The 13,717-nt window shown below is 37.2% G+C and overlaps 2 protein-coding genes across 8 annotated transcripts in view; one reads left to right on the forward strand and one right to left on the reverse strand.

Annotated features, from left to right (window-relative positions):
• cep170aa (centrosomal protein 170Aa) overlaps positions 1–7,449 on the forward strand; it is a 42,457-nt gene extending 35,008 nt beyond the window's left edge. For 3 of the 6 annotated variants that reach the window (XM_084092535.1, XM_084092538.1, XM_084092539.1), the window contains 7 exons: positions 921–1,158; positions 4,068–4,227; positions 4,316–4,483; positions 4,754–4,842; positions 5,287–5,380; positions 5,460–5,511; positions 5,724–7,449. In XM_084092535.1, coding sequence (XP_083948661.1) covers positions 921–1,158; positions 4,068–4,227; positions 4,316–4,483; positions 4,754–4,842; positions 5,287–5,380; positions 5,460–5,511; positions 5,724–5,977 — 1,055 coding nt within the window. In that variant the 3' untranslated portion in view covers positions 5,978–7,449. Of the gene's footprint in view, positions 1–920; positions 1,159–4,046; positions 4,228–4,315; positions 4,493–4,753; positions 4,843–5,286; positions 5,381–5,459; positions 5,512–5,723 lie in introns of all 6 variants that reach the window. The other 3 variants (XM_084092540.1, XM_084092536.1, XM_084092537.1) reach the window with 2 other exon arrangements.
• Positions 7,294–13,524, reverse strand: dync2li1 (dynein, cytoplasmic 2, light intermediate chain 1). Of its 2 annotated transcripts, none has more exons than XM_084092542.1 (13): positions 13,372–13,524; positions 13,100–13,232; positions 12,322–12,356; positions 12,167–12,236; positions 11,968–12,056; positions 11,655–11,835; positions 11,500–11,568; positions 10,160–10,237; positions 9,902–9,981; positions 9,727–9,797; positions 8,923–9,020; positions 8,725–8,817; positions 7,294–7,798 (listed from the first exon to the last, which is right to left on the reverse strand). In XM_084092542.1, the coding sequence occupies exons 1-13, from the start codon at positions 13,383–13,385 to the stop codon at positions 7,736–7,738; spliced, it is 1,074 nt and encodes a 357-aa protein (XP_083948668.1). In that variant the 5' UTR covers positions 13,386–13,524; the 3' UTR covers positions 7,294–7,735. The 2 variants fall into 2 exon arrangements, with proteins under 2 accessions (XP_083948668.1, XP_083948667.1); XM_084092541.1 differs by having other exon boundaries at positions 13,100–13,249.
• Between the last annotated feature and the right edge of the window lie 193 nt (positions 13,525–13,717).

A 13,717-nucleotide genomic window follows, 5' to 3' on the forward strand; every position in this document is an offset into this window, starting at 1 on the left:
TTGCTTTCCCTTTAAATAAACATTTAGAGAGAGATACATTAGAGTATATTTGTAGATTCAGTGCTCTGAGGAAACTTTGAGAAATTAATGAATTATGTTAATATTGAAATTATGACTTCTTAGATGTTTGTCCTTTACTGCCACACAGTCAAAATCAGAGGAAAGTTGTCTCTTATGCTGATGCAAGCACTGAGCAATAAGAAATGAGGGTCAGCGGATGTTAAACACATTCCCCCTGGTGGCACAAAGTAAAATAACATGACAGCAAACAGCTTGACATGCGCAAAGAAAACATTCATCGCAGATGCAAGCGAGTTCATGAAGGACACTTGCAATACCAGTCCAGATCTTTAACCACTAAAACATCAACTCAAATGTCTTTTTCATCACTTGCTAGTGTCATATTTTATAGATAGTTGGTCAGAAAAGCTTTTCTGTTTGCTTTTAACAAGTTTGATATCTGCTGGGGTAACTGCAATATTAAGCCTCTTTTGTGCTTAGTGGTTTGTTTTAAACTCTTTATACATAATTTTGTTAAATGCAACTATCTTTGCTCCATCCCCATTTGAAACAAGGTTTTAATGGGAATCATTATAGTGTATAATAAAGTACAAATACAAACTTTGCATTGAAACAACAACAACAAGGTTGTTTTACAATGATAATTGAATATAATTATAACAGAATGTTAATAAACCTTGAGCCAGTGGGGAAGAAGATCATTGCATCATGTGATAGTGATGCAAGACGTTTGGAGACTGCGTTTGTAATACTGACAAAAATACTGATACATTAACTGTTTTTGAGGCCTTTTTGAAATGTGCACACCTCTAACCAACCCCCAATTCATATAGAACTGTATTGCTCACTATTAATTGTATTTCTGCAAACATTTCAGTCAGACCTCTCTCTCCTTTCAGCCAATAACCGGTGGAGACGGCTGCCTCCCGAATATGCCTCTACCTCTGAGGATGAGTTTGGCTCCAACCGGAACTCTCCCAAACACGTTCGCCTGCGGCCGGGCACCACCCTTCGCACCAGGCTGGGCGTTCCCGCTCCGGTCACGACCAGCCCCGGGGGTCTCCTCCTCAAGAACAGGATGAAAGAACAGGAGGAGTACATACGAGACTGGACGGCTCACAGCGAGGAGATCGCCAGGTACTTATCAACTCTCTTTAAGTCTAAAAAAGTGTTTTTCTTAAATGCCCCACGGTTACTTGACAGAAAAATGTATGTTATGCTTTCTCCAGTCTGTGTAGCGCTAGAGTAGGGTCCAGACAGTGCTTCATTTGAGCCAGATCCTGTTCTGCATTTTTTTTTTTAAACGATCCGGCATTAACAAGTGCATTAAATGGTGATAGTGTGATTCTCTATCCACCACCCCGACTCCTCACTCTTGGCTTGTTCTACCATAGTCAGGGATACGGGGGGAGTACTCTGGGTTCGGGCCAGATACCGAGCCTGGAGCCCTCTCCTCGGACAGCACGCCAAATACGCATACCATTTATTCTATCTGACTTATTTGTAAGTGTGAACTCGTGAATCAGGATAGCGGGAGACGGGAGTTAGATCAGTCAGAATCAGAAATCGATGTCAGAGGTGAGAGAATATCACTGATCAACTAAATAATATTTGGTCTCGATGTAGCTATATGTAGTCAGGACCGTGCTCTTATAGTTGTGCCATCACCGTCTAGTGACGTCATTGTATGTTCTGGCCTGGGAAAACTGAAGTTGTATAGTCAGTGTCGGTCACAGCGCCTTGTAACAGCGGCAATTATTCATTTACAAATTAAGCACTGGGTCCAGGTGTCCGTTCTTCATACCTCATTTAATACATCTGAGATGATTTGACAGATGCCAGATCTTCTAATTGTGATAATTGATCATAATTGATCACGATTTCTTCAAACCTTCTCTTGGCTGGAGTCAAGACAGCAATGTAATGACATCATATACCGGTAATTAAAAAAAGGAAACGACATAAAATGACAACAATTCTAATAGATAAATTAAATGTCTAAATGTTTTTCACACGATTCCCACTTATTTCTGTTTTTCACGATTTCTAGTATTTGTACGGGCTTTACACTTCTTTCGATGTCACGAGTAGCCTATTGTAATGAGCAATTCATTTAATTTTACATGTGAAGCAAATAAAACTTCTTAAAGGTAAATAACATATTTCTAATGGCACAGCAGACAGCATAATTCTTTTTTAAGTTATCTACATGTACTGCATCAAGCCACCCGTATAATGCTGTCACCATTCAAATTAATGCACAGTTCATACTAACTATACGTAATGTGTGTAAGCCTCCAATAATATTATGAGATAATTAGTCCCTCATGAATAAATCTCACACTGAGTAAAAGTGCCTCTATTATAGACTATACAACATTATTATTTAATAATTAATTATTATGTATATAAAAACCTATTTCCATTTATATTTTTAATTATTAATTTCCCTGGTTCAATAGGGTGCTCTTGTAAGAAAGCAGCAATGGCTGGGACTGACTTGCACTTTTTTAGTTCAATGTTTAAAATTTCTTTACTGAAGGATCCGATCTTTTAAAATCTGTGTGGAAAATGAATGGGTAAAATATACACTGAGAACCAAGGCCGCTGAAAAAGTGAGCAGTCACTGTTGTGTTACATGCGGGCACATATTCTGTTATCTCAGGAGATATCCTCATATAGCATTAGTCACAGCTGGAACTGCAACAAGAGAGACTGTCTTCAAATCCACTGCTGCAGGGCACACAGTAATATAACCTGATCACATGCTCTCTCTCTCTCTCTCTCTCTCTCTCTCTCTCTCTCTCTCTCTCTCTCTGAGAAAGACTGTTTGCTGTCAGCCATTGTTAATTTGAGTTAACAAAATAAAGCAAGTAGTATAATTCAGCTGATCATATGATCTCAGCATGAGGTGTCCCACTTAATGTTAAACAGCTTTTTATTAGGCTAGTAATATGACTGGGGTCTTTATAAAAAAAAAAATTAAAAGCACTATTCATACTGTTCTATGTGTAAAATGAGTTTCTATGTGTTGTATGTGTTGATGCTGTGTGAATTTTACATTTTTGTTTAACAAAAATGACACATTGCATCTTTAACAATCCATAAACTGTATGCCTCATTAGCCAAATGTGTGATCTGTTCATGTAGCAATACTGCCACCTTATGGCTTATTCTAAAACCTCTTTCAACATTAGAATACCTTAAGAATTATCAAAACGTATACGCAACAAATGTGTGAGTCAAGACGTATTGAGCTATCCCTGATGTGTTTAGCATGTTATATTATATACACTACCATTCAAAAGTTTCGGGTCGGTACGTTTTTTTTATGATTTTATAAATATAAAACAAATGTCTCTCATTCTCACCGAGGCTGCATTTATTTAAGCTAAAATACAGTAAAAACAGTAAATTGTGAAATATTATTACAATTTAAAATTGTAATTTAATATATATATATTAAATAAATGTAATTTATCCTTGTAATAACAAAGCTGAATTTTTAGCATCATTACTCCAGTCTTCAGTATCACATGATCCTTCAGAAATCAATCTAACATGCTGATTTTCTGCTTCAAGAAATGAAAGAATTTATCATTAATGTTGAAAACAGTTGTGCTACTTAATATTTTTGTAGAAACTGTGATGAATGGATGATAGAAAGTTTTTTGACATTATAAATGTCAGAATTTATGTTTAGAACAGCATTTATTAATATTAACATGATAAATGTCTTTTCTGTCACTTTTGATCAATTTAATGCATCCTTGCTCAATAAAAGTATACATTTCTTTTTAAAAATTGTAATGACCCCAAACTTTTGAACGGTAGTATGTCATGTTAATAATAATTATACTTTTATAAACGTTGCATGTCATTCATACAGTACATTCATTTGGAATGGGATTGCATATGCATGAATCGAGTAGGGCCTACCTAATGTGAGTTTGTACGTGTCATTTGCATGATGTGTCTGTATTTGTGCACCCCTAGTTTCTAGACACCCATCTGAAAGTTTACAGGTTATTTCCCTGTGTGCGCAGGATCAGTCAGGACCTCGCCAAGGACCTGGCTATCCTGGCACGGGAGATCCACGACGTGGCAGGCGAAATCGACTCGGTCAGTTCCTCCGGCACCGCACCCAGCACCACCGTCAGCACGGCCGCCACCACGCCGGGCTCCGCCATCGACACCAGGGAGGAGGTACAACTCGCTGCAGATTCAAGAGGTTTATTCGTTTGCCAAGGTGCTCATTCTTAATAAGTTTGTCGTTATTTCTCCTTGTCTTCAGCTGGTAGAGAGAGTTTTTGACGAAAGTCTAAACTTCAGGAAGATTCCCCCTGTAGTTCCCACCAAAGCCTCAGAGATCAATGGCAAACCAGTGGAGCTTCGTCCCCGGGCCCCGGACAGCCTGGACCCCCAGGCGGCCCTGCGCAGACGTACCTGGAACCGGGATGAGGTGAGACCGGTATGAATGAACCTCTCAACTTAAATACTACCTAATCTTGAATATGATTGAATATGTTTGATGAAAGATTCAGCACTCTTCTGGGTGTGTGTTTGTGGCTCCACTTGAGGACATCTTGTTCAGTTTAACCTGGTGTGTACTGAGTGGTGACATGAAAACCGATACGATGTCGTTAAGATTAATTACCTCTGTGTTTTATCGGCTGGATGTTGTTTGTTTGGTAACTTATTGATTGACAAGGTCCTGCTGGTTCTTTTGCAGGCGGTGCTAGACAGTTTATTGCTGACGTCGGTTTCCCAACTGTCTTCCAAAATCCGACAGTCTGTAGATAAAACTGCCGGCAAAATCAGGTCAGTCATGGAATGAAATGTGTACAGTGTTGCTCATCAAACCAAATTACATAAAGGGTCATTCTATAATTGCTGAAAATTTTATAGAAATCAAACTTAGCAAATCCTACATTAAACCTGCCATACTAATTATTATTATTTTATTTTTTTTGAAAAATCACGACAACTCTCTAAATAGTTTTAGCATGTTATTAAAATATGGCAATGTTAATGTCTATTTAGATTTGTTATGACTATTTAAAAGTTGAGCAAGCTATCTCATCAGCAGAGGCCAATCAGCTTGTGCCACAATCATGTGATTGCCTGCAGATTGCATGTAAAGTTTTATTACCCTGTGCCTTATAGAGTTTCATGACCAAACTATGTGTGTGTGTGTGTGTGTGTTTACCTGTTGTGACATTTAAAATATATTTTTTTAATGTTCTCTTATTCACTATTTTAAAGGATATTGTTCAAAGACAAGGACAGGAAGTGGGATGATATTGAGAGTAAACTCTGTTTGGACAATGAAGTTCCGCTTCCCAAAACTACAAACAAGGTAAGTTCATTAATGCTGAATGTCTTCCAGTAATTGATGTTGATCTGTACTTTTTCTAATTATTCTTTGTGCCATTTAGGACATTTCATCTATACTAACAGAGCTGAAGAGGGTAGAAAAACAGCTTCAAGGTGAGACTTACACTTAGCTTCTTCTTACATGTCTACACTACGTGCAACAGCTGCACAATGGAACTAAACTTACCTTGCCTTAATCATCTAAGAAGTGCTGTATTATTATTTTATAGATATTTAAATAACTTCTTACTATTACATCAGTCAACTCATGATGAACAAAGTACACAGACATTCACACTTTCTGATGTATTTGTCTATCCCTGCAGTTATAAATGTCATGGTGGACCCTGATGGAACCCTTGATGCTCTGACCAGCCTCGGCCTGACCAGTCCTACCACCCCCAAACCCAGAACCAGCCCTGGCTCTCAGAGCCTATGGGGACCCCTGTCCAGTAACGGAGCCCCCCAACCACCACCAAAAACAACCATAACCAACCCCAGCCAAGAGAAACCCAGTATGGGACTCAACTTAAACCGCACACACCCCACAGGAGAGGAGAGTGCCATCGCTAGCAAATAATCTTTTAGCAAACTGGACTAACTACATACTGTAGCTTGTTCCTGAATGGATCTTTTGTGTATGTATAATGTAATTATTCCTATGTGCCCTTCTACAGGATTCTGTACGAGGCGTGTTTGTCGTTTTACCCTGTAGTGTATTAGTTTAGGATCACACCTGTGTATCTGGACTGACCGCTCGGCTCGGCTAAGCGAAACCGCACCAAAACACACACAGCTGCATGTGACAGGAAGCAAGTGGCCATCCAAGCCCTTTGAACTGCCAGACGTATCCCCCGTGAACGGACTAAAGCAACTCCAGTGCCTGTCTGCTCTCCTCTGAGCTTACCTTTCTGTGTTCTGCACAGTGCAACTACCCAGTTTACCAAACTGAATACAGCAAACTATGCGCAAACTCAGTCATTTCTATTTCAAATTTGTCTATTTAGATAACTGGAATTTTGTGCATTCAAGCTATTCTAAATTAGCTTACCTTTTTTTTAATGCAAAGACTTTGTATCATTGGAGGCTGAAATATCCATTGAAATGATTTGCATAATTTTGTAGTTTTCGATCTGAAAAACACAAAGAGGGAACTTGCAGACGAATGCATGGCATGCACTAATGGACTGGTGAACTGCGCCCTGGCTAAATGGGTTTTCTCGTTTTGCTCCTTCGATCAGCACTGTTGATCGCTGAATCAGCCTTATGACTGTAAGCGCGTGTGTACTAACATTCTGCATAGACGGACATCTATGATACTTGCTAGCCTTCTTTTCATGATAATGTTCCATGTCTCTGTGTGCGTTTACTGTTTACCCGTTTCTTTCCTTCTGCTGCTTGTCTGTATTTTTAGGAGGATGTTGGAGTAAACCTGAACCACGTACCCGGCCTTTCTTTAAGAGCCCCGTAGGAAGAGTTTTTCTGGCATATAGTGTAACTGTAGACCTAGACAATAGGGCAGATAGGTACCAGACAGAATACATCCAGTGGGCTTTTTTTGTGTTTTATACATGTATAATGTCACTAAGTGCCCAGTATTCTCAGCTAGCTTACTCTTTTGGTTTATAAGGATGAAAAGACTTGATTCATTGTGCTACGGTTTCATTTTGCACATCAAAGGAGTAATGTGAAATGGAATGATTCAGAGCACAAAAAGGATTATGACACCACTACATCTCACTGTACTCACTACAAGATGCCTTTGCAATGGGACGCCCCTCTGACAGAAAACAACCTGTGTGAGTCCGCCGCTGTATGAGAGGGTGGAACGGCAGATAAAGTGCTTGGTACATAGATTTTCCCAGTGTGGTTTACACATTGTGTATCATATCAGTGTTTTTTTTTTTTTTTTTTCAACTTTTTAATGTATGGTTTATTTATTTTTGTTTCTTTCAATTCATTTAATTGTTATGGCACTTTTTTCTTTTTACATAATTTTGCATATTCTCAGTAAAGGGGGGAACAGCATATTAAATAAACATTTTTGTTTAATTCCGAAGCAGAGTGGTGTTTTCGGTTTAAATAATTTAGGGAAAATAAAAAATAATAACAAAAAAAACATTTCAAAATATAATCAAGTTATACTGATCTGGAAATGTGAATTGCAAAAGGTTAAAATAGACAATGTAATTGCCATTATATACAGCATTATACCTATATATATACACACAGTATAAAAAATTGTGTCATATATCATCCTTTACTGAAACATTATTTAAGTCCATGCAGTAAGTTAATGCTGAACCTGCTGGTCTTTTGAGGGTTTTTTGAATGAAATCTATGGATCCAGAGCCAAACTTTTCCAGGACTTTGCTTGTTCTCTCTTGTACTGCTCCAGCTCCTGAGAAAAGAGACAAGAAAAAAGATGCTTATTGCTGTGCAATGTGGTCTCTGACTTATTAAATACATGTGTGTGCCTGATATTTCATCAGTCAGATTGAACCAATTAAAATTGGGCTTTAACTGAAGTGCATTACACCTAGATCAGTGTTGTTAACAAATAAAACAAATGTTTTCATTATAGAAATAAATCTGAAATAACAAATATTAGATGAAAAACTTAAGTGAAAATGAGAAATTTTGCCTTGGCAAGTTTTTGAAATAAAAACAAACATTTCTAGAAATGTTGTGCTTTTTATGTGCATATATATATTTATTTATTTATTTTTACAAAAGCACATAAAATTGCTAAAAACTGAAAATTCAAAAAAGGTTTTTCAAAATATGAATAAATATAAAATTAATAACACTAATAACACTGATCTGGATATTTTTTGTCATATTTTAACATACTCTAAACTTCACATGAAGCATGTTTACAATGATAAATACTACAAAAAAAATGGTTCAAATGGTTCTCTGTGCAGTTATGTCTCTCCTAAAAAAAATCTAATTATTAAATAAGATTATATATATCAATTTGTTGTAGTTCATAAAAATGTCATGTTTTACTCTATAAGTTTAGGGTTTGAAATAAGTGTCACTTATATTGGCTGATTGCAATCACTTGGTAGTCAGCAATAACAGTCTAAATCAGAGCAGGTGAGAGGCTACTGAAGGGCAGCGGGTGTGAGGTGCAGGGTAACGTTCAGTCATATACAGCACTCTAAAGTAAAGCAGGGCATGTATCAGTCTGGAGGATCGGTTGATGGTACAGTACAGTATATTACTGGAGGGATTATAAACACACAGGACTAGAGGTTACTAGAAGACAGATATCTGAATGCTGTGGTGATCTTACAGTGGCAGTAAACATGAGTCTTGTACCTGGTCTTTCTGGGCTCTGATTGAGTCTATTAGGGTCTCACTGTACTGGGGGTCTTTGGCAGGATCTTTCAGCTCTTTGCGTTCTTTGGTGTTCTGAAAAACAAAAATGATCGGGGTCAGACAGACATTTGATATTAGAGTGTGTGTGTGTGGGTGGGGGGGGGGGGGGAATATTTGATATACAATTTCAAAAAGTACCTCAGGTGGGAAAACCTTTTCAAAAACTTTCTTCCAAAGGTCTAAGGGGTTTTTGGCATGTAGGCTCCCAATATTAATCTCAGAGGAAACAGGGGGACCTAGAGGATGAATAAATCAATGCAAATGAGAACTTTAATTTTTAAATTTAAATTTAAATTTATAAGTAAAACTGCATATTTAAAGTGAGTAAGTGGAGGTGGGGCTAATTTGCATATTCATAGATTCAAGCTGTTTTAAGGCATGAATATTTTTTTTTTTCAAGGAAAAAACGTTATGTCATTTTAGTGATCAAAGATGGGTTTAAGGGATAAAATTATTGACTACAGGGGGACTTTAAGATTTAATCTTTAACAAAATTCACCATTTTAATATGATGTTATAAAAACTGCATGTATAACATGTATACATTAATAAATTGTATATTTAACAATTAAAAAATATTGCTTAATATAGTTTTAGTTGAAATATACATAGAGTTCAAAAGTTTGGGATCAGTTAAAAAAAAAAGAAACTAATCTTTTATTCGGCAAGGACATGTTTAATTGATGAAATGTGTCAATAGAAACATTTATAAAAATTCTATTTCAAAATGAAATTGTTCTTTTTAACCATCTATTCATCAAAGAATCCTTAAAATGTATCGACAAAAGCAGCAACATTGATAATAATAAGAAATGTCAGCTTAACAGGAATAAAATACATTTTAAAAACTTCTGAACGGAAGTGTATATTAAATATGCTGATTTAAGATGCATAAAAGCTTGTTTGACTTAAACCAAAACAACAGTAAAATGCATATCTTACCAATCTGACTGAGGGAGTCTGATCCTGCTGGAACAGCCAGAGGTTTGCTGGGGTCTGTAGAGATTGACTTTCTAACAGAATGGAAGATCATTTCTTTTTTATAAAAAACAACTGAACTTCATGAATGAAGAATATCTCAAATTTAAAGTGCACGAGAATAATGAAAGCTTCATACGGTCTTTCAGTCCCAAATGCCAGCTGATTAACAAAACTCCTGCTTTTAGACATTGTGGCTTCTGACTTGCTGCTGGTGAACTATGAAGAGACAGAGAGCATTCAGATACAACACAGACCATAGACAAGCAGAAAAGCTGAACAGTTGACACACAAGGCAAAAAGCTGCACATTTCTGAAAGTTACATTGCATTAACATCCTCAAACTACATAAAACTGTGATCAATTCTGAAATACTTTAACAAGAGTTCAGTCTTACGATTAATGACGCTCCATAGAAGTGGGCTAAGAAGCGAAGAGTCTTACAAATCACCTTCCTCTTCTCTGAATCAAAGTCCTAGAAGGAGACAGGAGTTCAGCATGAATGAGACTGATGAATAGAACAGTTTGGTTATTATTATTCTAACAATTTTTTGTTTACTGGATAACTTTAAGACATTTTTCTCAATACTTATTAAAAATGAGTTCAAAAATCCAGCTTTGAAGTGTTAAAAGTACAGTAAGCAATTTCTGAGAAGCACTGTTGAAAGTGGATTGGACCAAGCACCACAACACACTTGTAGCCAATCAGCAGTAGGGGGCGTGTCCACTTATGATAGAGGAGGAGAGAGAGTGAGCAAGACGGGATTCGAAGAAAGACTGTGGAAAGAGAGATGGCTGAGAAAGACATTACAAAATAGAAAAGCTCATTAATATTAATTAATAAGCTTTCTAGCGCTGGAGAGACGTAAGAGGAAGGCCTGAAAACGGATGCCGAGGTTGCGTTGTTTCTGCTCCATACGTGAGTAACATTGGTTTTGCTATGTTTCACAGAACCAAGATATGCTGTTGTTGCAATGTTAGCTATAGTAACAGCTAACAGGATAGTTTTGAGTGTCATGGAGCTGAAGTGCTGCTGGTGTCTAGTTTCGCGTCGCCAGACCTTCAGACTGACGGCAGAAGGTCTGGACTCCATAGCATCTTTCATTGGCCAAGGAATGCCCAGAGGCCGTCTGACATGTAAAGCAACCAATCACAGTTCGCTTTGTTCCACGTCATGTTTAGGGGCGTGAAAATGTAACGTTTATGTCCCTTTAATACTCATAATTAAATAATAATTAAATAATTAAATAATTCCCACCCAAGGCATATGCAAAAAAATTGGTGAGGTGAGGTGAGGCCTGGTTGAGTTGCATTAGTAGTGTGTTTTCGCCATGTCCAACAACACACAATTTTCAGCTTCTCGTTTACACCCTAGAAGCTTAAACTCGTAGTTCTGGTAAGGGACAGGACATTTCTGAAACACCCTCGAAGTGGTCGACCAATCACTACACACTGGTCCAGCCAACCAATTAGAGCACACTGCGCTTTTTTTTCATAGAAACCGGAACTAAACAGACTGACTGTTACTGACAGACTGGGAAGGAGGTGCTGCAACAAAGCAAAATAAGTGAAAAATAATGTTTTTTGAACATTCAAACATGGAAACCTATTCTGGTAGACTTTGTGAAAGGGCATAATATGGCCTCTTTAAAAACAGTTAGCAGTATTCAGTGTATACTATGCAGAAACCAAGTATTCAATTCTGAATCTGAACATTCTAATGCAGTGAAGTTTTACCTGAAAGATGTCAAACTTGCTGCCAATTATGAGAAGCGGAACAGGAAAAGGGCTGATGAGCTCTCGGTCCTGTTGAAGAGAGACCGTTTCATGTAATATACACTGCAACATAAATGCACACACTCGATTTAGAGCAAATGTGTGATCCTCTCTACCGGATAGTCCTTGTGGAGGATTCGTGGGACTCGTTGTTTGCCTGATCTGGATTCTCCTGTCTTCTGGAGTACGGCACACACTTTTTCCACCTGACTTCGAGCTGATCCGAGCAGCCTTTCCATGGTCTCCCACAGAGCATTAGGTTTAGACAGATCCAGAACAAGTACTGCAGATAAAGAACTGAAAAAAATAATTGTACCTCATGTTTGCAACCACATTTTAAATTTATTTCAAATCCAAGAACATACTGGAACTTAAAATGCTCTCTCAGATTACCATCCTGAATGAATGTACAGTGTCTGTGAGTCTAACCTAACATTGTCAGCCGTGATGGGAATCTGAACAAGGTCCGATAAGGAGGTTCCCCCTCCCAATTCCCACAGATGAGCGATGTCTTTAGGCTGCAGAGAAGGAGAAAATAGACATTTATCTAGCCATAGATGCTTTTATATAAATTAAAAATGGAAAATCAGTTCCTATAAAGAACTGAAGACAGCACTGTAGCTCGTACCGTATTATGCCCTCTTGCTCGTCTACCAAAAGTGTACTCCAGTGCAAGAGTAGGTTTAGCTGCCTCATCTCTGGTTTAAAGGGAAAAACACAAATCTGAGGCGACATGAAGACTCTTAAAAACTTCAAATGTATAACATGACACCTCGCACTTACCTGTCAAGAAACCGTAGTAATATCGTTGTTTTGCCCTGAAATATAAGGTCAGATGTGTTGTTGTTTTCTGACAATAGAGGCTAAAATATTTTATCCTTAAATTATCAACATGACCAAAACTTAGGTTTACTTGATTATCCATACACATTTCTTTTAATCATGTTAAAATGAAAGTATTAAATATGATGCAATGTGTATTTAATCATTGTATTGCACTACAAAACTACAGAGCACAATGAATACTGCAGAGGTTTGATCATAAAACCAAGCGTCATCTTGGTAAGACATTATATCAAGTGATACAGAGTGACAACTGATATTTATGCATTTCATGTAAGTAATCTGTTATACTGTTATAAAATTCTCATTGATTTACATTACAAGCTTTCAGAAATGTATCCATAAAAATAATATAGGCAATTCATTTAAATATCAGCAACTGCAAATTTAATATTTTTGCTCAGTTTGAGGCTCTGGTTAAAACTGAGTTGTTTTTTCATCCTTGAGTGAGAGTTACATATTCCTCACTATATCATACAACTGTATACGAGCCATAAAAGCCTGATGCATAAAATGACACTTTTGTTTATATTTTTATTAAAGTTTTTGTCTAAAGTTTCAATAAACTGTTCCATTTAAAAAAAATATTTTCCTGATTATTATTTTATGTCAAGCGTTACAGGGTTAGTTTTTTTTTTTTAACCTGTTTTCCATTAGCATATACCTTCTCAAGACCATAAACAGTAACTTAGTGCTATATATTGTAGGCATAAGTTACCCCTGCTTTACTCCCCATGAAGAAGACTGTTCTCTGTGTGAGGAAGTGTGCGTCCTCTTCAGCATCCTCTTCATCAGTCCTGTTCTCCCTGCTGCGTACTTCCGCTGCAGCAACATCCCATAATGTGTCCGAACTACGAGACAAAATCATCTGAATAGTAACATATGTATATTTAGCTCCATTCTTCCTCATTTGGGTAGCTAGTAAGCTAACTTAGTAAACTTAAACGAGGAATAAATCAATGTATGTAAATAGCCCAACAGGCAACTTACTTTATTTTAGGCATTATCACAAGTTGTGTTTTTAAAATTCTCTACATCAAAGAAGCGAGTTTAGATACAAGTCCTGTACTGGTGCCTCACAGTTTTGTGTTACGTCGGCTAAAAAAGAGGCACTTGATTACCGTTGCGAGGGGTAACGTCACCGTTTGATGACGAAGCACCTAGTGCACTATGGGAAATGAAGTTTTTCTTTATACTATTTTTTGTACTGCAGCGTTCGTATTTTTCATTCTCATTTATTTTTATTTATCGTGAAAATCACTATATAAATTTGGACTGAAATGTTTGGGTAGAGAAACATATACAATGCTAATATTTTTATGGGGTCAATATGATC

Source organism: Abramis brama (genome assembly GCF_963993115.1).
Source record: "Abramis brama genome assembly, chromosome: 19".
Lineage (NCBI taxonomy): Eukaryota > Metazoa > Chordata > Actinopteri > Cypriniformes > Leuciscidae > Abramis > Abramis brama.

What these genes read in the sequence shown, in the direction of transcription:
- dync2li1 (XM_084092541.1), bottom strand. Translation starts at nt 13,249, where the DNA reads ATGATTTTGTCTCGTAGTTCGGACACATTATGGGATGTTGCTGCAGCG. An exon ending in TCTATGGAGCGTCATTAATC is followed by an intron (nt 9,982 to 10,159) that starts GTAAGACTGAAC and finishes GTCTCTTCATAG; the next exon opens with TTCACCAGCAGCAAGTCAGA. An exon ending in AGACTCCCTCAGTCAGATTG is followed by an intron (nt 9,021 to 9,726) that starts GTAAGATATGCA and finishes TTCATCCTCTAG; the next exon opens with GTCCCCCTGTTTCCTCTGAG.